The sequence below is a fragment of the Xenopus tropicalis genome, chromosome 1 (genome assembly GCF_000004195.4).
Source record: "Xenopus tropicalis strain Nigerian chromosome 1, UCB_Xtro_10.0, whole genome shotgun sequence".
Lineage (NCBI taxonomy): Eukaryota > Metazoa > Chordata > Amphibia > Anura > Pipidae > Xenopus > Xenopus tropicalis.
In genome coordinates, this window is record NC_030677.2 from 154,809,627 (window position 1) to 154,836,053 (window position 26,427).

The following is a 26,427-nucleotide window of genomic DNA, read 5'->3' on the forward strand; positions in this document are numbered from 1 at the left end:
ATGTGTAATAAAATGGCTAATTCTAAGCAACGTTTCAATTGGTCTTCTTTGAATTCCTTGTCTCCTTCTTCTAATTCTTTGCAGCTTTCAAATGGAGGTCACAGACTGTGGCAGGCAAAAAACTATTTCTCTGCTAGCCTACAGTTTTAGTGTTATTGTTACTTTTTATAACTTATTTATCTATTCAGGACCTATCTATTCATATACCAGTCTCTCATTTAAACCACTTCCTACTTGGACCCCAGCAACCAAACAGCTGCTGAAACTCCAAAATGGAGAGCTGCTGAGCAAAAATGTAAATAATTAAAAATCTACAAATAAGAAAAATGAAGACCAATTGCAAATTGTCTCAGAATACCCCTCTGTACATCAAACTAAGGGGCAGATTCATCAAAGTATGAGTTTGAATCCCGAAATGGGTAAAATTCGAATTAGATACGATAAATTCTGATGATCGTAAATGTCACGCAAATGCTTAAGAAAAAAACGTAATAGTCACGATAATATCGTATTGGCGTTACGAAAGTCACAAAATTTTTGTATCCAAACGATCGTAAACGGCGGGAAAACCTGCAGCTCTAACCTGGCCACAGGAAAGTCCCGATAACGAAGCTTGAATGAATCCAAAACTTTCGTACTCGTTGCAAAAATACGATTTTGTCACGTAAAATTTGTTGCAAAGAGCAAATTAACGTAAAAACGCAGAAAATACACACAGTTCTATAAATCAGAATCAGAAAAAATACGATTTTTTTGTATTTGGAAGCGATCGTACTTTGATAAATGTGCCCCTAAAAGTAAACTAAAAGGTGAACAACCCCTCAACACCTGACATTAACAAGTGGCTAAAGCACCTTGGCTGGTCCTGGTACAGCTCTATATAAACTAGCAAAGACTGAAATACTTGTAAGTATATGTATATTTCATTGTATTTAAATAGAACCAATAAAGGAAAAATATGCTAAGCCAGAGAGTAGTTTACTTTAACTCCTATTGTTGCTGAGAACTTGAGTTGCAGTTCATAAACAGAGCTTCCCTCTGGGAGTGCCATTTTCAGTGATTATGATTTGAGCTCATTGCAGCTATACCGTGCCCATATATAGCACTTTCTAGGGTCTTGATCAAATCTGCCAATATATTTATTTGGTGCACTATATCTATATTAAAGATAATTATATGTGCTGACAGTCACTGTACTCATGCTTTTTTATGTTATGCTTTATGACTTTCTCTTTAAAATTTGATGCAGTGGAACAGAACAGCTTTCCTCCAGCCTTTAATCTCTTAATGGGAGGATGTGGATAGTTCAGTCATCCCTCCTGATTACGGACCGTGGCAGCTTGCAGCTCATAAATACCAGTAGATAAAAATGATTAAAACTAATTGGATATCAGCTGGCATATCTAATTGTCAACCCACTACCTACCTCAGGCCCAGCCCTGAAATGAGTGCTGAATACTCTGTGGCCCGTGTATGAGGCCCTCACTCAGCCATGCAATCTAACCCGATATAGATATCTGCTCGAAAACTGGCCAGATGTTGTTGGGGCAGGTTTAACAATCCTGTTAGGAGCACATCAGCATGTTAAGGCGGTCCTCGCCCCAATGGTCTCGATCCCAGTAAATATGGTCCGATCATTTGTCCCAAAGCCCAAACAATCAGATCAATCAGATATCGCCATCTATTCCTCTAATTTTTCAAATTTTTTCTTTTTAAAAATCAAATAAACTAATTTCCACAACTTGTTACACAATAACTGTGACTTTTTCAAATTGTCGCACAAAAACCAGCATCAAAAATCCAAAAACCTCTAAAGTTTTAAAGCAAACAAATCTACCAGGGAAGGGACATCTGTCAATGACCTCTACATTATCTTGATAGGTTTTAGATGGCGTATTGTCAGATTTGGAATCATCACGGTTTTGTGGCGTAGTAAAGTCTCAACTTTTTTTTTTCCAACCGTTACTAAATGGCCCTCCTAGTAATGTTGGTTCTGTATATTTCAGATGCAACCATTTCAGTGAAGCAAACATGTTTAAGCAAGTAAAGCAATACCCTAGCCCTTGACCTTGCAGCCATTTGATAGACATTAACAGATGCACCTTTCCATGAACTTAATTAGAATAAAGCAGCAAAAAAATGTTAAATACGCTCATCAAAACTTTTGAGCAGTTGATTGACAGATATTATATTACACATATTTGCACATACATATCAAAACTTGGAAACACTGACATTAAAAAGGTAAGAAATGTACTACTTGCTAGTCAGTGTTTATTAAATATAACCAAAAGTCTGTACTAGCTTTCAGTGCGTTATCTGGGGCCTCCGGTGAGGAGTGCAAAAAAAAATGAAAATCAATATTACCATATCTTTAAATACAAAAGAGAAACAGAGGATGTTCAGAGAAGTAACTCTGTGGACACACAGAAAACAAGCATAGACAGATTAAATCAAGTATTAAATGTAAAAATCAATTTGTATGTGACTGCTCACATTTGCATTTTAAGTGGAAATACCCCCATAAATTAACTGCAAGACAGAAATGTACTTTTTAATTTTTTTCCCAAAAATTCCCCCCCTAAAAGAGAGCTAAGCCACCCCCAACAGAAAGGATCTCCAGGAGTGGTCAGCCATGTTGAGCCAAATACATGCTCATGATGAGTGAGTGCCCCAGCTCACTCAATATGCATATGCAAGTGACATAAGATGGGGGAGTACTCCGCTCCTACATCACATGCAAATATATAATACATCACCAAACATGGTGCCCCACAATAGAAGCTCCCTCCTGGTGCAGGTGGTTTACAGCTCATGGAAAGTATTTTTTTTAAAAAAGAACTATTAGCCTGCACCTCTAGTGAAGTAAACAATATATTGATGATTTTGATGAAGTGCCCTTTAATATTTCTCTATACAATCATGAAGAATTTATACGTTTTCTCTCTTTTCTCAAGGGATATCATCAAGGACGGATTTACCTACGGTGCACCCTAGGCCGCATGCACCCTGTCTCCTATGCACTCACACTCTACCCCCCCCCCCCCCATGCGTGCTTGCTTCCCCTGCTCTTGGGACCTCTCCATGCTCTTGCACCACCTCCTGTTCTGATTGACTGCATTGGGTACTGGGTGGGTGGAAGATTTAAACAGCTGTTGATTAATGCTTTCTGAGGTTGTCTGTTAAAAATCCACTGTTATCAAATTAAGCAATAAGCTAAAGAGCAATATCTATTAAAAAATAAATGTATGTATAACTATAAAAGTGTACAATAAAAGTCACCTTACCTACGGCCCACATAACTGTGTCATATATGTCAGCTCCCTCCTTCCCAGACTCTGTGTTCTTCCAGGTGACTTCTAGTTTACCATTCTTTAACTTCTCCACATTAGATGGTGTGCATTTCCACAAAAATTTTGTTCCATGGAGTTCCATATAATCAGTAACTAAATAAGCCATTTGCTGCAAGAAAAAACAATAGGTTGCTATTGTTTCTATGCAACTTCACAAGCTTGTGGCCCCTGCATAGAGGCAAATCACCGGCTTGTGGACTAATATCTTTTCAAAGGCCAGTCTGGTATATATTGAACAGGCTTAAAAATCTCAATCGGGGAGGACTGCATTGGCCGATTGATGCACCCATCTCCTGGCTAACATGCATAGGTCCCTATTATGATTTGATTTTTGGTTCAGGGGCTAAACAATTGGATAGGCTTATTTTGCCAAACTGGCATAGATGTTCATTTTGTGATCTATATACAGCAGGGAAAATGAGAATTGAACGCGTCTCACTAAATAAATTTCTAATGGGGCTACTGGCATGAAATTTACACCAGATGTCGGTAACAACCCAACTAATCCGCACATGCAAAGAAATCAAAACATATACAGTAAGTCCATAAATTAGATCCATAAATCAAAGAATTGGGCAGAGATCCACTCATTTGGTAACCACGCCAAACAAATGGATCTCAATATGTATTAATAGCTTTAAAGTAAAACACAACGTTACAGTTGTTTTTGTTATGGCTCTTTAGGTGGAGGCAAAATAAATTGTATTATGATATTAATGATTGCAATGATGCAAAATGTCCCCAACACATCAAAAAGTCTAGGCCTGGGTGTTGAGTGTTATAATCAATTGAGGCCTTGGTGCAATCAGGTTGCTATAGTGAAGCACAAAAATGCTGATCAGAAACTATGGCCCACAGCTAGGCAAAAATGCTCAGTTCTTATTAACTACATTGCATGATTTGTTTTTACAGAATATGCCTTGCATCTTGGTGCACTATACATATAAGAAAATGAGGTGAATATTGTAATATATAGCAGAAAGTTACATACCTGATCAAACCCTCTCAGGGGAATACTCCTCACCATGGCTGCAGTGTCAAGTCCGATTCCTGTCAAAAATCCTGCACACTCCAATGAGACATCTACCCAGAATGCAGTTATGGAGAACATGGGCAAAGCAGAAGCCTAATATGCATGCACACGTAACAAAAACCAGATGAGCTTGAAAGAGAAAGCAAATCACTGGAGAGGAACTTCACTTCAAGACTGATGTAATGTGCATATCAGAGACTAGATAAGAACGTATATTAATAATCAGCATTTAGATTCCTTAACAAACCAACATTTATGCTCCACCTTTTCTTTTCCTGTTTTTTAGATTTCAGATAAAATGTAAACAAAATATGTTTTATTACAGACAGAGGCTATATGAAGCCAAAGTCCTCCCAGAGACTTCTCCATGAGAATTACAGCAACAAAGAGCAGGACTTTTTTAACGTCTCATCAATCATTTAGGAAAAGCATAAGTGGTCAGCCTTAAAGAAAAACGATACTCCCAGAAAGAATACTTTACAGATAGTTTATATTATATTAAAGGAGAAGGAAAGGCTAGTAAAGAGTTAATCTCAAGCTGCAGGCATACCTATAGTTGTCTCAATAGTGCCCTTAAGTCTCCCCATATTTCACCTGTTCAGAAGATCAGAAGCCAAACAGGAAAAGAAAAAACGCTGAGCTGTGTAAAGAAAGTTCCCATAATGCCTCACTCCTGCACAGACACCCAGACCAAGTGAACATGCTCAGTTAGTAAGACTATGGGGCTGATTTACTAACCCACGAATCCGACCCGAATTGGAAAAGTTCCGACTTGAAAACGAACATTTTGCGACTTTTTCGTATGTTTTGCGATTTTTTCGGATTCTGTACGAATTTTTCGTTACCAATACGATTTTTGCGTAAAAACGCGAGTTTTTCGTATCCATTACGAAAGTTGCGTAAAAAGTTGCGCATTTTTCGTAGCGTTAAAACTTACGCGAAAAGTTGCGCATTTTTCGCAGCGTTAAAACTTAACGCTACGAAAAATGTGCAACTTTTCGCGTAAGTTTTAACGCTACGCAAAATGCGCAACTTTTTACGCAACTTTCGTAATGGATAGGAAAACTCGCGTTTTTATGCAAAAATCGTATTGGTAACGAAAAATTCGTAAAGAATCCGAAAAAATCGCAAAACATACGAAAAAATCGCAAAATACCGATCATTACGAAAAAAACGCAATCGGACTCCATTCGACCCGTTCGTGGGTAAGTAAATCAGCCCCTATGAGTCAGCTTCCTGCTGATTGGCTCAGATCCACATTCCTAAGGGGGGGGGGTGAGTTGTTAGCATTCTTGAGGGAGGGGGGAGCAAGAGAGAGGAGACTGCAGAGAGCTGCGTGTCTGTGGCACAGGAATTACAGACACAAGAAATCTTTTTTCAGAAAAGTCAGTGCAGCGTTTCTGTGAGTGCTTATGGCTGTATTTACATACACCTTTCTGATAAAGCTTACTTAGTTTTTACCTTTCTTTCTCCTTTAAGTGGCCAATTAAAGAATCTGGAATATAAACAAATCAGTAAATATTGCCTTTTTACAGCCACCATTTTGTGATGGTCTGTGTGCGCCTTCAGAGATCATCTGACAGGAAATAATGCAGCTCTATCTTTAACAGGAAGAAGTGAGGGAGTAAAAGACAGAACTCTGTCCATTAATTGGCTGATGTGACCTAGCATGTATGTGTGCCTTGGTTTGTTGGTAACCCTTAGTGGCAATTTTGCATTTAGGAGTATCCAACAGCATATACTATTAAAAAAAAGTATATTTTTATGAAAATGGTTTATTTAGATAAAGCAGGGTTTTACGTATGAGCTCTTTTTTGTGTTGTATTTTATAGAGACCAACATTGTTTGGGGGTATAGTTTTCTTTTAAGCAGATCTGTAGACACAAGCACAGCGGCTTCTAAATGACATAATATACTGGTGGTGTGGGATAATTATAGTGCCCTTCCCTAATAAACTATTATTGCTCAGTTTAAGCCACAATAAAATGAGCTAATGTACCCAGCTAATCTTCTAATAAGGGGATTATAACAAATTAGGAGGGCTATGGGGTGAAAAATGAAGGCTGTCAGTCTGAAAGAGACAGTGGCAGCTAAAGGAATACTAAAACTGAAACTTAACTTGTACAATTGGAATGAAAGCTGGACAGTAAAAACTGATTATAGTTAAACATACATCTTAATACTTACAAGGGCTCCTTTAAAAATGTTGTAAGATGATTAACTGCTAAGTGTTACAAATGTGCTTAGTTTGGGGGTTAAAGTTATAGCTTTTTATTAAGGAGAAAGGGCAAAAACTCCTAAACACAGCAAAATGTGAAGCAACAGACTGGGAACAATATAGCTTTCAGCAGTACACTAGAAGCAAGAACTCGCAGGCCTTGTGTAAAAGGATACAGCTGGCTCCAACCACCAATCTGTCAAGGGAATAAACAAAAAATGGTCTTTATTGCATGCTGTCACATAAACACCACACCTCAATAATATCCTAATTATTGTGTGATTAGAAGATTAAGAGGTGTAATCTCCTCTTCTATTAGAGGAAATCGTATGCAGAGCAGTTTCCAAGCTCATAAAGTCAGAATATATGAGCAGAGAAGCCTTTTACAGAGCATGGACTGGCTCTCACTTGCTGCTGCAATAAAATCACAGGACTGATAAACTATATGAGGGAATTTAGCACAAATCACCTCATGGAATGTGGCACAAAATCACCTAGATAGGAGATTAATTAGAAAGCGTATTTGCTAAAGACAATTTGACTTTATTGTGCTGTATCATTAGTTTTACATTGAAAGTATGGGAGCAGCTGAGGAACATTCTGTACGAACACAGACAGAAACTCATTTTCAAGGGTTCAGCTAATGAGCAGCTAATGACACACACAAGTTAAATAATTGCTAGGAGGGACAGTTCATACAATCTGTGGAGATAATCCAGAACTATCTATACATTTAGTAATAGGCTGTCAGAGTAAATTGGCAGATAACTGAGCAAAGCAACTGGAGACATTAATAACAAGAATCTTCAATCTGATGGTGTGGGTTAGTGCCATACCAGGCCAATTCTAGGCCTGTGGACAAATACTGAGGATCTGCTCCTACACTAACTCCTTTCTGATGTGCCTATACCAGGAGCCACTGTGTTGACCTGGGTGCAGGTATTTTCATGCTACAATTCACTCTTGTGTGCCTGCACCAGGACCAAACGCATTGGCTCCTGGTGCAGGAACATCCAAAAGCATATAGGAGCATAGGGACAGATTCTCAAGAATCTGCCTAGTGTGGTACTAGCCTTTGTAATCACCTACGAATTTGGATCAGGCACTCGTCCCTTTAACCGTGATTGCATATATGTGCTGATAATATGTAAAATCTATACCCATCCCACAAAAAAAAGCCCCTGTCCCCTGCCATCTCTTCTTGTTCCCTCCTTGCAAAGACTTTCACATAGAAAAGCATCCCAATTTGTGAACCTGACATATGATGTATGCAGAGTAGCACAGCAGACTTCACAGACACTATCTTCTGTATTAGCGACACAGTTGGAGATAGTACAAGATTACCTTTAACTGCGTGTGCTCCTGCAAGCTCCATCTGTCAGAAGAGGATTTGAAGATACAGAAGATGGTGCTTGTGAACTCCACTGTACTATAGTTCACAAACTGGGATGCTTCCCCTGCCTCCCATCACCTTACATCATTCCCCCAGGTTTTAAAATATCTTCAGCAGATGCCATTGGAAGCTTTTGTGCATGAACAAAAGCAAGAGGTCGGCGGATTCAAGTGCGTGCGAATTTGCAAATATGTCACTTTTGGATTTCAACAAAAATTATTTGGTACCTCCCCCTTGTTGACATTGCTAAAGAAGGAATGCCGTACGTACTTTGGTGAAAACATATGGCTATTTTGGATATTCAACCAACATATAACCCTTACTTAAAGCAATATGCCCCACAGGTGTGATTTACGTAAATGACCAGTAAAACCCTTTGACGTAGATTATTCTAAATACCCTTCTAAACACCCTTCATATTTGTAATTATTAATAAGAGGAAGTCACTGTATTGGTTCCTGCATGGAGGAATGAGAGTTACTGGGGCTCATTTATAAACACTGGGCAATTTTGCACCTGGGCAGTAACCCATAGCAACCAATCTGTGATTAGATTTTCCCAGCCAGCTGCAGGTAGAATAATGCAAGCAAACTTGTGTTTGGTTGCTATGGGTTACTGCCCAGGTTCAAATTTGCCCAGTGCTTATAAATGACTTCTACTGACTTTTTAAAGACTTTGGGGATGAGTTATCAAATATCAAACTGGGGAATTCTAAAGGGATCCCAGGAGTTTGGCATTTTGCTCATTTAGCAGAAACTCCCAGCAGTTCAATATTTTTCCTGTTTATCAGAACTTTCCACACTGACAGACACATTTTCCTAACAGTCAGGAAAATTCTTAACAAATTGACACATTTATCAAACCTAATAGCAGGGTCCATTCATCAAAATGTGTTTGACTACTCTGAACAGTTGAACACCAATATGATCTATTGAGTGGAATTTAAATAAATTGTTAAACCTTAAAGACTCAGAAGTTTTACCTAGCAATGAAAAACGTTACCGCTCAGTAAAAATGTCCCAAGCATCAATAAATCACCCCCTGTATTTAGACAAAAATGTACAGCATGTTACTGGGGAACAGGTTTAAATAAACAGGCAACGTGCAAAAGACAGGAATAAAGGACTAGAGAATTATCCACCTTACAAATAATAAGAATAATCCCATCCAACTTTCAGTCAAAGTGGAGTGTTTATAATTTAAGTATAAGAGGTATGAAGTGTTTGTTCAGTGCCTATCATGTTAATTGCGGCTCCCATACAAATGCCCACTTTCAGAAATCTCAAAACACATGTTGGAATCAACCTAACATGTTTGCTCAGCCATAAACCCTGCCCTCCCAGCTGTTACAAGATTGTGTATAAAGTCTTCACTCCTCAGAACGCCCTAATGCTTAATTGTGAGAGGTTACGCTTTTCCATGAAGAGCATTAGAACACTGTCAGCCACAAAGGCTATAAGATGTGGGTGGCCTCATTATGTAAGGTTTCTGCTCTTTGGGGAAGGAACAGAAGTATGGAATGATGTTTGATGTTAATGTTGGTGGTAATCCTTGTTGGTACTAATAGTATAAATCCTTTTTGAGAAAACAAGCATGACACCACCAGCAAATGAAAATGCCTATCTTACCATAGCCAGCAACTGGGAGATTCCATGTGAGTTGCAGGTGACAAGAAATTGCCTGAGGTGATTATTTGTTGCAGTCCAGACAAAGCTCAAACAGACAGCTCTAGCTTATATCTGTCCATCTTTTGTATAGCCAGATTTCTCACTTATTCCAGCAAGGATTAGAGGATAATAATAAGATATGCAAATCTTTAACATAAGTTAACCCCTTTCTGTTACTCAAACGAGTGGCACAAATCACTGTGTGGCATGCCTACCAAGGCACTGGAGAAGGAATCATATACAAATACTTGCTTGTTGGCTCCAATGTACAATGAAATTCCAGTCTAAAAGTCCCAGATAAGAGCTACTGACCCTTCCATCAACTAGTCATGTAATGCTGCTGAAATGCGTAATACTGACCATTTATGGGGTCACACAGTCAAAGCACAATGTTTCGGGGGGAAGTGGCTTTCTCCTTTCTTATGTAAAGCTCTCACAAAGTATTTTACCCCCACCCATCTTCATTATTGGGCAATGTTCAATTGTACATCTCTTCCTACTGTCATTGTTCTAAACCGTAATCATCCTTCTACATACACCACACTTTGTGCTTCTGAGCTATAGGATGCAATATTAATGGCAAACAACAGATTCAAATCTCAGCCTCAGAATTTTCTCTCCTATTCCCCATAAAACACACTAAGTCAACCCTATAAAATTCATACGGCCATTACAGCATATTGTGGCACAGTGTTAAGCCTGCTTTACACAAGATATTTAGTAGGCTCAGATATGGGGTTCATTATCCGGAAATCCATTATCCAAAAAGCTCCAAATTACAGAGAGGTCATCTTCCATAAAGTGCATTTTAAGCAAATGATTCTAATTTAAAAAAAAAAAAAAAAAATGTCCTTTTCCTCCTTGTAATTGTTCCTAACTAAGCTGCATGAGTCCACATTGGTGGCAAAACAATCCTATTAAGTTCAGTTAATGTTTCAAGGGGTTTTTCAACTTTGCGTTAACTTTTAGTATGATGTAGAAAGTAATATTTTGAGACAATTTATAAGAAATAAAGACCATTTGTAGTTTTTTAGTTATTTCACTTTTTGTTCAGCAGTTTTTCAGTCTGGAGTTTCAGCAGCTATCTGGTAGCTAGGGTCCAAATTACCTTAGCAACCAGAGAGTGGTTTGAATGAGAGGTTGGTATATGAATAGGAGAGGACCTGAACTGAAAAACAAGTTGTAAAAAGTAACAACAACAATAAAATTGTAGCATTACAAAGCAATCATTTTGTTTGGCTGCCGGGGTCAGTGACCCCCCCATTTGAAAGTTAGAAAGAGTCAGAAGAAGAAAGCAAATCATTTAAAATCTATAAGAAATAAAAAATGAAAACCAATTGAAAAGTAAATTAGAATTGGCCATTCTATAACATACTAAAAGCTAACTCAAAGGTAAATCACCCCTTTAAATGTTATTTTTAGCAAACTTAACAGAAAGATCTCTTATCCAGAAGACCCTAGGTCCTAAGAATTCTGGATCATAGATCCTAACCTGTATGTGAAAACCTTTCCTGTCAGTTTAAAAAGGCAGTCATAATTTAAATTAACTTTTAGTATTACATACACAGTGATATTCTGAAACAAAGTGCAATTAGTCAACTTTTTAGCTCTTTGTTCAGCAGCTCTTTAGTTTGGAATTTCTACAGCTATCTGGTTCCTAAGATCCAACTTTAAATGAGAGACTAGAAGATGAATAGGCGAGGGTCTGAATAGAAAAATGTGTAATAAAAGGCAATGATAGCAAAAAAATTGTAGCCTCACAAAGCAATACTTGTTTTTTTTGGTTGCTGACATTAATAATGATTATTTGCGATCAGGAAAGAGGCAGAATAATAAACTATAAACAATACAAAATTAAGACCAATTAAAATGTGGCAAAAAAGTTTACTCAAACATGAACCTCTCCCTTCTAGTTTACAATTAATGCAATTTCCCCTTCTCTTTCTATGTAATTTTGCAATTACATCCTTGTTAGGCTGGAGAAGGTCACATTCCCCAGATGGCACAATCTTATGTACCATTTACCAATCTAAAGGCTGTTCGTGAGGAGCACAATGCACAAACACACACATAATTGTGCCCATGAGGGCCTTTGTTATACTGACCCGAGTTTGCCTGCCCATAATGCTCAATTTGTTTTGGTTTAATCAGACATTACTCGTTCTAAACAAACACTTTGTTACAGTTGTGTATATTTGCTATGGAATGAAACTGTACAGCAATTAAGCACATACTTTAGAATTAGTTTATACAATTAAACCTGCTAGACTTTGTTGCATGACATATAATTCCCTGCAAAAACATGTTTATCACGTAAACTATACTTATTAGCACAGAGCTGAATTAAAACAGCTGACCAGTATTCATCCAGATTAGTACTTTTCTGTTTCCACTGCCAGCTATGCTCCTGTGCTCACTTACAAAACTAAAAGTACGAAGTACACACTTGCAAATTAAGAAGAAAAAAAAGTATGTTTCTTTTATCCAACTCTTAAACAATAATCATTGTATAAATGGGATAACATCATTGTTCTTTTGTAATAGAGAATATTGAAAACACCCTGCCTTAACCCACACCGGTCACTGCATTTCTGTCACAAACGTTTTTGCCCCATGCGAATATAGTGCTATTTTTATAAACTGGCATTTTTTTAAAAAAAAACATAATTAATTCAAGGTGGATTAAAACATGTGGAGAATTAGAGAAATTATTCCAATAGGTTTAATAATTCCTGCTGAGATTCCTTAGAGGTTTGCAAAATGATGAAATACAATTAAGGGCAGTGACACACAGAACTACTTGTTGCAGCTACAAAATAGAGAATACTGACAACTGTCTCTACATGTGTTTTAGCAGAGACAGTTGTCAGTATTGTCAGTATTGTCTATGGCAGGGTATATTCTAGCGTTTTGTAGCAGCAACAAATAGCTCTGTGTGTCATAGACCCAATAAAAAGAAAACAAAGCCTAAAATCACTGGTTGCCCACCCCCACTAAACAAAAATTCCTATTTTTCTTTTTTTCAAAAAAGTAAAATAAATAAACAGGCCTGGAGTACTTGGCAGGGAAGAGCCATATCACCATTTTGTATTCCTTACACAGCCTGTTCATTTCACCAACTGATTGACTGCTGCTATGTTTTAAATTTTAAAACTGAGTTTGTGAATACTCTGTGTGGAACTGCAAGTATGTCTTGAACTCTCCATATATAAAACCACTGGCATCCATTTTCTGGATAAGGGTTCTTTCTGTAATTTGGATCTCCATACTACTGCCAATTTTTTTTTTTTTTTTTTTTTTCCAATAACATTTTTATTGATCTTGAGATTCCAACAGTACAAAATATCATGTCATAAAGTCAGGTGCCAAAACATAAAGCATATACAGTACATTGTTACCAAACAAATGTCTGTTATTGTTTACATATTAATGAGAAATAAAAAGTAGAACGGATAATCACATAAAAATAAAAAGGAAGATAGCAGTTCTGTTTACGTCCTGTTGGTTTCTCAAGGATTTTTTTTAGGATTTTTACATTAACCAAAGCAATAATTACTGTGAAGTAATAGGAGACAAAGAAACTAAAAAAAAAAAAAAAAAATAGATCAGAAAAGGAACCAAAGCAATGTGAAGTGGAGAGGTAGAGAGAAAAGTAGTTCAGTACCGGTCTTATTAGAGGATAGGGATAGAGAGAGCGAGACTACTGACAATTTTTTGAAACCTTAATTAAACCCCATAGGATTGTTTAGCATTCAATAAAGATTAATTATATCTTAGTTAGGATTAAGTACATGGTTCTGTTTTATATTAAGGAGAAAAAGGAAAACAATTTAAAAAAAATTTATTAATTTAAATGGGTCTATGGGAGATGGCTTTCCTATAACATAATATTCTGCATAATGGATTTCCAGATAAGGGATCCCATACCTGTAATTCAAATTTTTTAAATGACTTTCCTAGTGATCCAAATAACAGAAACACTCCTTGTCCGTAAACCCTAGGTCACAATCATTCTGGATATATTGGCAAAATACAGGTACTGTATGTAATCACTACTAAGTATGCACCGAATCCGGTATTTGGTTCAGGATTCTGCATTTTTCAGCAGGATTTGGCCAAACCCATACCCCTGACCAAACCAAATCCTTAAAATCATGTGACTTTTTGTCACATAAACATGAAAGTTGAAAATTTTTCACGGCACGAGAAGCACAAGGTTCTCTTTACCCTTCCTTGTAACATTTTGCACAGTTCGGTATTCGGTTGAATCTTTCGCAAAGGATTCGGGGTTCAGATTGATCCTAAAATGTTGGATCCTGTGGATCCCTAGTAATCACCTCCTTTCAGTTCAGTACATTAATAAGAAGTAAATGAATAACACCACATACAGGAGCCAGAGGAACAGGCATGTATAGCTAATTAGAGAAATATACTGTAGCTCTAAATAAGGGTATTTAAAGAGAAAATTATTTTTTCTGTTCCAATTACTGCTCATTCCCGTACAGAATATAACCACTTATTCAAACTGAGAACTACATAAGGCTATTGGGACACTGCTAAAAGTGGAGCACCATTTTTAAAAATATCTTTGTTACATATTTTCAAAAGCAGAGAATGTGAATAGGCATTAGAAGAACACACACACTTGTATCTATTTCTGTAATGTGTGAGTCAGGTTTCAGACTTCTCCATGTGAGCAGGCCACTCTGCCAGCTGTTGAAATAGAGGCTGATAATGTACAGAAATGCTACAGTAGCCCCTCAAGGCTTATTTTGACTAAGGCTCAGGAATGCTGCATGTAAACATTAGACTCCTATATTACACTGTCACGACTTGCATTAACAGTAAAGTGGACAAAAGCTGCATTTTCCCTGATATGTATTCAAAGGATACAGTTTTTTTAAGCAGCTTCCTCACATTAATCATGTCAGGAGAATGTCTGGGGATGCTGACACACTGAACACAAGCAAACTAAGCCACCAATGTCACATTCTAGAGCTGGGACCATGTTTCTCTACAACTGCGTGGAACAGGCAGAGAACACAATTACTTCATGTTATACTGGAACTGAAAGCAGCTGCACAAGGCTTTGAACAATACAGGACTAGTATAATCTCATTTTTGTTTTGACTTTGTACTTGTCTAATGGAAATATTAATAGGAGCAGTTAGCATTATTTTCTTTTTTGACCATGTTGTGATGTTAGCATACAGTAAGTATTTCTACAGCATGACCCAGCTCCCAGCCTATACACATATACATATAAGCAAGGACATTTAAGGGTATAGTAGGTCTTTTAATGATAAATACCTTTATTAAAAGCTACATGCAGCTAACTTGTAGTTTCTGAATGCCAAAGCAATATCTGTCAGTTTACCAAGCACTTAGAAAAAAACAGTTTGTCTATCCCAGGGGTAGAAATCCTGCAGCCTTCCAGTCCTACCAAGACTACAATTTCCCTGCAGCAGTGCTAGGAGGTGCATCCCAGTAACAGCTAGACTTCCAACATGCAGGACAACCCTACTATAAAGCTATAATCTAGTTTTTAGGGAAAACGCACTGTTTATAAGTAGGTTGGCCTTCAAATTTGAGACCAATGTTTATCTGTCATATTGTTCCACTTTATTGTTTCACATTAACTATTGGAGTCCAAAGAGCAAGATACCATATCTGTTAAAACACTACAGTTGAGAACTTGTATAAAGAAAATACCTGTGTTAAAGCAGAATAATATCTCCAATTTATGTATTTAAAGGTATATACAGAGATATAACATATTCTGCATACAGTGAGCTCACTGCCTTATTTTAGTTGTCTGTTTTGGTCCTGTGGGAAAATAAATGAAAAAGCTAAATCCTACATATATTTCCCTTTGAATAATGGAACCTGGAAAGAAAGGAAGAAGCAGGTGTCCACTTTAGACTGTTGCGATCTTTTTATGGAAAATCATATAGCCTTCTTTCCACCCACTGCAACACAGCAAAATATCTGGAACTGTTCAGTAGCTACACAATAGATATAAGGCAGTATGTATTGCCCTCTAGAGGTAGCAAAAATAATGACATTGACCCTCTTCATCTACTTTATTCCTTCATGAGTTTATAACAGACAATAGCCATAAATATCATGTTGATTATATCCTTATATATGATGGTTAGTCATGTAATCGGTTATAATCAGTGCTTAGTGATGGTATTTTGTGTCACATGACTTTGAGTTATAACATGACTAAACTTGCGTGTCATAAAAAATAATGTATCTTCAGTTGTAAAATATGAGGATATTATAAGTCACATTGGAGGTCCATGACCTGTATAAAAGCACTTGGCCATCAGCATCATGCCTTTATATGGTGATAGAATGCCTTGAAGACTTCTCACATCCTTATATTTTACAATAGGGAGTACTTTATTTTGTGTGTATATACCTTTCACTTTTTGCATTTCATTTTTTGTTTCACAACTCTTTCAATCCTAGGAGTGCTGTCTGGATTTTAAAACTATCCAAAGATGTGTGGCTAAGCTAATGTTTGCAGCAAGCATCTCTATGGGCAAATGTTATTTAAGTGGCTGGATATTTGAAAATAGAGGTAAACAAATACATTAATAATTGAAAATCAGAAAAAAACATTTAAAAGTACTGGATATGGATAACTGGCATGGTAATTTAATTATACATGTATGTGTGTGTGTATCCTTCTGTTTGTTGAGTTTAATATAAATAGAAGTTTGTTTAGTTTTATATTGTAAAGTTGTTTAGCTATAAGTCCTAGACACAGGCCAAAACCTGGACTTGCCAAAGTATGCAAGAAAGCAATAAAAAACTCCAAGGAGTGCACATTAGAGAAAGAATTGGAGCAAATTAAGCCAGCATAGGTTTTGCGCTCATTATGTGTGGTAGGATCAGTCAATGCATCCACCAATCATGCACAAAGCACACGAAAATAATGAGCAAGTTGGGGCACTCACGTATGAACGTGCCCCAAAATGGCACACTGGGAGCTCCCTCCTGGTGTGAAAGACAGAGCACTTGCTAGGGACATTTTATTCAAAAAATATTATTGTTTCCTTCATCGGAAGTAGAAATAGTATTCAAAAAATATTATTGTGTCCCTCATCTGTCAGCAATGCTGGAAAGAAAATAATTTTAAATTGATAGGTGCCCTTTAACCTTAAATAGCTCAGAAGTTAAACTTATCCAATAAGATGTAGATGTTGACCTGTATAGAGCACAAATGTAACATTTAACAAATGGTTTTCTTTATGTCTTAGTTTATATGCGTCCGTTCTGTTGAAAACAATTATCAAAGAAATGAATGGATTTTAAAGCTTTGCAGGTATGTTAGTGACACCTACTGGCTAACTGGTATCATGCATACGGTGGGTATTTACACTATTGCATTCTCCTTGACAAAGTTCCCAAGGAGAACCAAAGTGCTGGACGCTGTACAATGTAATTATTCCAAAAAAAAGGAAGTGAAAGCAATGATTTATGACATTACAAACTGACCATGCACCCCAGATTATTCAATAACAATAAAGCTGGAAACTGGAGAGGCAGATAATATATATTCTGCATATTTCTTATAGTAATATAGTATTTATACAGCAGCTGAGGTTGAGAAAAAAGAAATATGTTTATTAAGTTCAACATTTGACCCAGGCAAATCAAATCTTTTATGCAATGCAGGGAAAAATGAGAAAGCTCCATCGGAATCGGTCTTCTTGAATCCGTCAGTTCTGTCGCTGGATCAGCACTGTATTAAGAGTATTAGTATTGTAATAGTAGCCATGTATTTTCTTTCCTGTGTATAAATGGTGGTGCTTCTTTAACTTGGGCCAGGGCCAGGCCAGGCCAGCGTTACGCCCCCTTCGTCTCTTTAATTCCGGCCCGCCAATGACACCAAGTCTCGCGTGATGAGACTTGGCGTCAGCGGCGGGCCGGATTAAAAAGGCCAAGGGGCCGGATATGGCCCGCGGGCCGTAGTTTGCCCACCCCTGTTCTAATCCCAAGGGATGCCCTCATTGTCTCTGTTCATAATAAAGCATTTCATTTACCAGTACATAATGCACTTTATACCTATATTAGAAGGTTAAGACTTGGCATTACTACATGTTTCCTTTAAAACCAGACAATTATAAACTAAGCATATGAATTTTTAATCAAAATGAATTGAATTAGCATGCCAGTTATCCATATCCAGTACTTTTAAATGTTTTCTTCTGATTTTCAATTATAAATGTATTGTTTGCCTATCTCTGTTTACAAATATCTAGCCACTTAAATAACATTTGCCCATGCAGATGCTGCAAAAATTAGGCTAGCCACACATCTTTGGATACTTCAGACGAAATGCAGTGGGATGAGTGGGGGTATCAACAACTTCAAAAACAAAGTGCCCATATTTATACATTAAGCCTTTTGTCACACTTTAACACCACTAAGAACTCACCTTTGCCCTTGGTCATTTAGCTCCAGCCAGACAAAACAATCCTGGCATTTAGCACATACTGAAGTAGTGTTCTCCAAAATAGCTAAACTCCACTGCTTTAAGCACACAAATACATCCCTGGAAACTTCTAGACTCTCCCACCCGAGTGACCAAAGTGGAAGCTGATATTATTCTAATTCTAAAGGACATGTAAAGTGTATTTCATTAGGGGGGTGCCAAAAGATTAGACATCCCCCAGTGAAATAGATTACTATATCAGCACTGCGCTGGCATGTTACTTTACTTTAGAGTGGTGTGTCCCAGGCATCCCTTGCAACAATCCCTGTTCAAGCATGTGCAATCTACACTACTGCACATGTGCAGAATGCCAAACACAAAAGGGATGAAGATCTCAGATCCTTTAATGCTTGTCCTCTTCATCAAACCTGGCTTAGGCAGGCCTGGATTTATTCTTCATGTACAATGTGCCATCTTACAAAAGAGCATATTAGAGCTTTTTTGCTACAGTTCTGGATGCAAGCACAAGGGCTGGGAAACTAAATGGTACGGCCTGTTGCCCTCAACCCCACTATTCATGACTAAAGCACTGCCAAATGCCTTTCTGGAGTCAAAAAAAACACACGTCTAGGGTGCAAAGTGTGGACCTTGGTGCAAAAGTACACCATGCTTTGCACTTGGGTAGACTGATGCTAATACCATGACATTTAAGTGCTATTTTTCTGCTGTTCTAAAACGTTTGCTCTTGTGACCTGTTAATACAAATACCCTATGTATAGCAACAGAAAAAAGCTTTGCAGCAGTGGGACCCCATTAGAGCACACTAGTGCCTCACATAGTGTAGAAAATATTAAATCAGATTACATACGTTTTTCCTGGAGATTCTTTAAGCCAGAACAGGTCATCACTTGTTATACCATATTCCAGTGCTCCAGGAACCTGTCAACACAGGATCCATTTGTGACATTACTCATTAAACCTTTGCATATTTATTGAACATTAAAATGGAGTGGATTAACCTTCTAAATCTGCAGGTATTACTTTATTTTTTCAGATGTTATTTAAAATAACCTCAGCACACACAAACTATTAGTAAAAGTTCTCCTGACTCGTTTCCAAGATATCTGCTGCTGTGTCTAGACCTTTTCTTTATGATTGCCTTATTTCTTTTTCCTTTTCACATTATTATTAATATCCACAGGGCCAGAATTAGGTGTAGGCTACAAAGGTACCTGCCTAAGCATACATTTTTTTTAAAAGGTGGAGTGAAATGCCAGAAAAATGTTTTATTGCTCTTTTATCATCCAGGTCCCGATGGTCAGCACATTCACTGACAGTGTAATGATATAGTTGAGCTGTGCTTGGGGCGGGACTGGAGAAGTTTGCCACCCTTGACTTCAGTTCCAAAGCTCCTTGACTTTGAAAATCTAGCTGGGCTTATGCCAGTGTCTTATATTGCATAGTGTTCCATCATACAGTTGAAATAAACAATATCAATATTAGACTGTGTGATCTACAAATGATAAGATCAGCTGACTCCCTCCAATTCCTCTTATACTGTAGCAATTGGTAGTTTTCTAAGTGAAAGAAATGCCACATCTGGTACTACTAATAATAACCACATCTGGTAGTCTATACTAATCTTTATTAATTTGTTCTTTATTCTGCATTTTGAAATTCCTTTTGCTACATTTTTACATTAAATGTTTATATTGAATTCCCACAGTTTATTCAGAAAACCCTTTTTTTATATGATGTAAAAGCACTTTACCAGCTTTTGTCATATACAAAATCCTCATTTACAATAGTGCAGTCCAGCTTTGTAGTTATGAAGTTCTGCATTATACCATATATGGAAAAGGATAGGAAAGTGTGAGTATTATGCAGTTATAGGTTGGATGATGACCTAATACAAGTAACAAGAGTCTCTGGCTGACTTCGTTTTCCAGTTTGTCCAATTAACACTACTTAAATAACTATATAAGGATAGGAGCCATGTGCCTGGTGTTTGTGGATCCCCTTCAAGGCCCCATTCTGTGCCAGCTGTGCACTTCCTGCTGCACAGACCTGTAGAATGTGTATTCCTGCTGCCACCATAAATCCTTCTGCTGCCCCCCCCACCTGAAGACGTTAGCACACACAGAATACACATTTTACAAAATGTATTTTCTTTTACGATTTATTTTGCAAACTTATATATACACAAATGCTCCCACGCAAAACTTTCACACGTGTACATGTATACACACCTTTTCTTTCATTTGATTTATTTGAATAAATCATACTGCCTGATCATTTTGCTTAATGTATTGATCTGCATGACCATAACATAGTAGTAGCAGTACTACACTATAGAACGATATGCTGTCATAATAGATATCACAGGTATAGGACCCATTATCCAAAATGCTCGGGACCAAGGTTATTCCGGATAAGGGGTTTTTCCGTAATTTTGATCCCTTAAGTCTACTAAAAAATCAATAAAACATTAATTAAACCCAATAGGATTGTTTTGCATCCAATAAGGATTATTTATATCTTAGTTGGGATCAATTACAAATTAATGTTTTATTTCTACAGAGAAAAAGGAAATCAGTTTTTTAAAATTCTGAATTATTTAATTTCAATGGAGTCTATAGGAGATGGGCTTTCTGAAATTCGGAGCTTTCTGGATAATGGCTTTCCAGATAAGGGATCCCATACCTGTACTATGATTTAATAATATGTCTTATGTATATTTGGGTAGAGTTTCTAAAATTATGGGGCAAATGAATATAATGGGGCATATATGGGGCAAATGAATATAATGGGGCATATATGGGGGCAAATGAATATAATGAATATCTGCCATGAAAATCGCAGGACTTATACAAAAACAAGTGATTTTATTAAGGAGACTATCGTTTCGGCTAGCACTCTAGCCTTTATCAAAGTGGTGAATACAACAAACACAGTGTCTAAAAAGCACACAGTGGCGGGAAAAAGTGGAGATGGCGTCACTCTACATCACCAGGCAGAGACAGCATAACAGGAATAAACAAATAATAAAAACACACAATAAAAACAAAAAACTAAGTGGACAAAATAGAAAGTACAAGAGAATAACCACAAGGTCTAAGTAAAGTAACTATTTTATAAAATAGAAACAAAGTATCAAAGCACGCTGCTGGAGCTACATGTCAGGGATGTATCGTGAAAGTAACTGATTTGTATCAATCCAATCCTACTATCCTACTATACATCTTAACCCCATGAGTTAAAATAGTCAGAAATATAATCAAAAATATAATGGTCGGATTATAATGGTTGATTATATTTCTGACTATTTTAACTTATGGGGTTAAGATGTATAGTAGGATTGGAGTGATACAAATCAGTTACTTTCACGATACATCCCTGACATGTAGCTCCAGCAGCGTGCTTTGATACTTTGTTTCTATTTTATAAAATAGTTACTTTACTTAGACCTTGTGGTTATTCTCTTGTACTTTCTATTTTGTCCACTTAGTTTTTTGTTTTTATTGTGTGTTTTTATTATTTGTTTATTCCTGTTATGCTGTCTCTGCCTGGTGATGTAGAGTGACGCCATCTCCACTTTTTCCCGCCACTGTGTGCTTTTTAGACACTGTGTTTGTTGTATTCACCACTTTGATAAAGGCTAGAGTGCTAGCCGAAATGTTAGTACCCTTAATAAAATCACTTGTTTTTGTATAAGTCCTGCGAGTGCTGACCCTTCCTTCAGTATATATATATATGCTGTATATCTAAAAATATTGCTAAGCTTACAACAGTTCCAACACAGTAATGCTCAACCTACTCTACAGTGACCCCTGTTGCACTGATGCAATTTGTTAAATAAGGGAATTCATTTAGTAATGTCAGTACATGTATAGGAGCTGTTATCCAGAATTCTCAGAACCTGGGGGTTTCCGAATAAGGGGTCTTTCCATAATTTCGATCACCATACCTTAAAGGGATACTGTGATGATTTTTATTTTGTACTTTTTATTTCTAAGTTACACTGTTTACATAGCAAATAATTCCCTTTACTATTTAACATTTTATTCTTGAACCAACAAATGTATTTTTGTTTAGTTGTAATATTGGTGTGTAGGCACCATCTCAGTGCGTTGTGCCTGAGTGTGAGCTTTCAGAAGGAGCCAGAGTTACACATTAGAACTGCTTTCAGGTAACCTATTGTTTCTCCTACTCCCATGTAACTGGAGGAGTCCTAAGCTGGACTTGGATTTCTTACTATTGAGTGCTATTCTGATATCTACTGGGAGCAGCTAAAGTGTGACTGAAGTTTATCAGAGCACAGGTCACATGGCTGTAGCACCCTGGGAAATTAAGAATATGGCTAGCCCCATGTAAAATTCAAAAATTAATTATATAAAAAAAAAAAACTCAGAATGCAGATTCTGCTGGAGAAAACATGTTTTCCTATGACAGTATTCCTTTAAGTCTACTAAAAATCATTTAAACATTAAATAAACCCAATAAGATTGTTTTGCCTCCAATAATGATTAATTATATCTTAGTTGGGATCAAATACAATTCAATGTTTTATTATCACTGAGAAAAGGAAATAATTAGAAAAAAATTAAATTATTTGATTATTTGAGTCTATGGGAGATGGTCTTCTCGTAATTCAGAGCTTTCTGGATAACGAGTTTCTGGACAACAGATCCTTTCGCATTGCCTATTGTATTATATTATTTTCTTATATTTTAAACCACCAGCCTTAAGCAGTACTTAGTTTCAAATATTCTTCTTCCCATCAGAGCAATGCAATTCAAATGTCTGGAATTCCTGTAAGTCCCTTGAATACTGTATATAAATAGCTGGTTTTATGACCACTAGATCAAATGTTATCAGTACCATCTGCCAATAACCATTCTCAGGTACTTCAAGCAATACAATGTCCATTGACTATAACAGCTAAGCTACAAAAAAGACTAGTATTTTATAAAAAAAAAAAAAGGTTAAATTATTTTCATTTAATTTTCCATAAATGTGAGCAAATGCTCTCCATAATATTCTTGCAGATGTATGCCACTCGTACAATTGCATGTCCATTTATTTCTGATGCTGCCGATGTAAACCCCGAATGCATTATGTAGTAACTGGTGGACCAACAATCAAACACATTACTTACATGTGTAGGATATTTCGGTCTTCCTCCTGTAGCAATGACAATGTTTTCTGCTGTCACTAATGTCTACCAAAGAGAACAATTACAAAAAAATTTTAAGTTACAATTAGTTTTGCAAAATTGTAAATTGTATATATTATTTATATATATATATATATATATATATATATATATATATATTTCAAGTATGTCCAATTTGTTATTTCTATATCTAAACCTTTTTCCCACCAATTTATTCTGAAACATGATCACTGTTTACCCCATCTCTGTAACCAGTAGCAGCCAATAAGTAGATTTGCTTTAAATGGTTCAGTAAAATGAACATAATAAAAGAAAGAATCTGGTTGCTATATATCACAGAGGCTAGGGCAAAGTTTGCAATTGTTTGTACATAATCATTAAAGGGAGCATAATATGGGGTACAAATCTAAAAAACATAAACCATAATATCATCAAACAGAGTAACACTATTTGCTTTAGAGGACAAATACCTTGGTCAAGCATCAGCTATTTCATAAGGATGCAGTGACAGTGATAAACGGCGCATTAATCTGATTACCACTTAGGTAGATGTCACAAAGTTTGACCTACAAAATCTGAATATTGCTTTTACTACAAAGGATCATAAATCTATTAAGAGATCTATTAAAGCATTAACCTCTATTGCTTTTCCAGACTATTCAACAGAGAAAAGGAATAAATTAGAAAACATAATAATCTTGCCCCAATCACTAAATAGAGAATATGATCAAGCACTTTATATTTAAAGGAGAAGGAAAGGCTAAGTCACTTGGGGGTGCCAAAATGTTAAGCACCCCCAAGTGACTTTATTCGCTTACCTTGTACCCCGGGCTGGTGCCCCTGTTAGGAAAAAACAGCACCAGCCCGGGGTACCTGTAGCGGAGCGCTTCCTCCTTCCGGCTTCGTTTTGCAAGGACTACACGACAGGCGCATGGGCAGTAGAGTGAAAAGGCGACTTCTCTGTTAAAGTTCGGCTTTTCACTCTACTGCGCATGCGCGCGTGAGCGAGCGAATACGGAAGGAGGAAGCGCTCGCTGCTACCCCGGGCTGGTACTGTTTTCTCCTAACAGGAGCACCAGCCCGGGGTAAAAGGTAGGTGATTTAAGTCACTTGGGGGTGCCTAACATTTTGGCACCCCCAAGTGACTTTGCCTTTCCTTCTCCTTTAAGGGGTTGCTTTACTAAATGTTTCAAATGACACAAAGGACATCTAAAAGACTAAACTTATTTTACCAGTATGTTATATAAATGCAGTATTTGACCACAAGAGGGCACAATTGTCTTCACAGCACAGTTTCAGTACAATGCTACTGAAACATCACTGACATCCTGCAGTGTTTTAGCATGATGTGTTGCAAATTAAGATTTTTTTATTGCAAAATGGATCTTTAATGGATGATTGTGACAGTTTCAGGCTACCAAATGATCTTGCCATATGGTAGTTATTTTGCAACTCAAAAGACACATGGATGAAGAAATTCCGCTTCACTCCAGTTAGATTATATCCGCGTTTATGTGTGTATACATAAGCACTGGGATCATTTAAAGAGATAAAACTTTATGGACTGGGGGGAGTGGTGTTTGTGTGCATCTGTCATACCCCTCATTCCCCAGACTGGGCTCCTAGACCCATTTTTAAGTGTAAAACGCCTAATCCCAAGGTGTCTGCAGGGCCCCCTAAAAACCCCATTCAGGGGTGTAAGATCAGTGAACCAAAAGCCCTTTTAATCCTCCAGTCAGCGGTGTAACTAGATGTCACTGGGCCCTACAGCAAATTCAACATTGATAAGTTGATCTATTCTACCAGGATAAATTGAAATTGCTCATTAATTAGGACCTTTCTGAGCTCCCTGCATTCATGTGTAATATGGACCCTAGCAACCAGACTGATGAAACTGCAAACTGGAAAAATGCTAAATAAATAGCTAAAAAAAATAATAAAAAATTAAAAGCAATTGCTAATTGTCTCAGAACAGTACTCTCTACATCATACTAAAATATATTTCAAAGGTGACTAACCCCTTTAAGCAATGATCTTTCCCAATACAGAGATTACTAAATGTTAGCTCAAACAATTGGAAGTCAAAACACTTTATATTAATAGAACTTTGATAGAGTTATGCAGCAAAATCAACAGAAGGTGAACAAGCGTGCCCATGGTAACACGGAGTCAATACAAAGATTTAAATGAAGTCCAGCTTCATATTACGATTAAACATTATATGTGCCATTCTGTACTTATAGCGACCCACAGGCGGTGTAAAATATAAGGTTAAAATATTTTGCATAAATAAATCAAACATAAGTCTAAGCAACTATCCAATATATTTCCATTAATGATGTAATATCTCCACTTCAGTCAAAACTCCCATTATGCCTGTGATTCTTCTTATTTACATGTAGTCTTAAAAATAAACAAATGTGCCCACAGGGTAACATGAGCGCAATAAATTAGCAACTGTCAGTATACCTTTAACTTTTAACTCCAATCCGCAACCCTTCAGGCTTAAACAATGTCTTTTTTTCCCAGGAACTCACCTCTTTCCCTGCTTTGGTCACTCCTCGAATGCAATGCTCATCTACAAAACTCGCCTTCATATTAAAGTATTTAACTTTTCTGTTGCAAAGAGCAAATAAAAAACATAATCATGAACCATTAACACACAACACAAATGTAAAGCACTAAAATGGATGTTAATGCACATAGAACAGAAATGCTCTGTGGAATTAGCATCTGCCTTGAGGTGGTGTCATTACCAGGGTTCCCTTTGTGGGGACACCATTGGCACTAAGAAAACAAAAATTGTTGCACGTTACCAATCCCCCCCACTTCAAAATTTGATACATTGGCCTCTAAGTTTTTGCAGGTTACTTCACCTGGGCAAACTTAGTAGCTTTTACTACATATGGAGGTTAGTGCCTTTTATTACTTATGGGGGTTGAAGTTCCACTTAAGATCAGAAGAGCAGAGACATATAAACCTACAACATGAAATACAGAAACACTAGCAGCTTAGGTAAATGCATAATATCCTTTACCTCTAATTCCACGTTTTCTATACATATACACAAACAGCAGAAAAGCCACACTGTTAAAGGAGAAGGAAAGGCTAATAAAGAGTTAATCTCAAGCTGCAGGC

At 37.0% G+C, this 26,427-nt stretch overlaps 1 protein-coding gene across 1 annotated transcript in view; it reads right to left on the bottom strand.

Moving 5' to 3' along the window:
• The window catches only part of txnrd2 (thioredoxin reductase 2), a 60,961-nt gene that overhangs the window by 25,239 nt on the left and 9,295 nt on the right, over positions 1–26,427 (bottom strand). Inside the window, 6 exon segments of the mRNA NM_001127015.2 lie at positions 3,288–3,462; positions 4,345–4,436; positions 6,781–6,800; positions 18,982–19,052; positions 23,272–23,334; positions 25,827–25,905. Of these exon segments, the coding sequence (NP_001120487.2) occupies positions 3,288–3,462; positions 4,345–4,436; positions 6,781–6,800; positions 18,982–19,052; positions 23,272–23,334; positions 25,827–25,905 (500 nt within the window).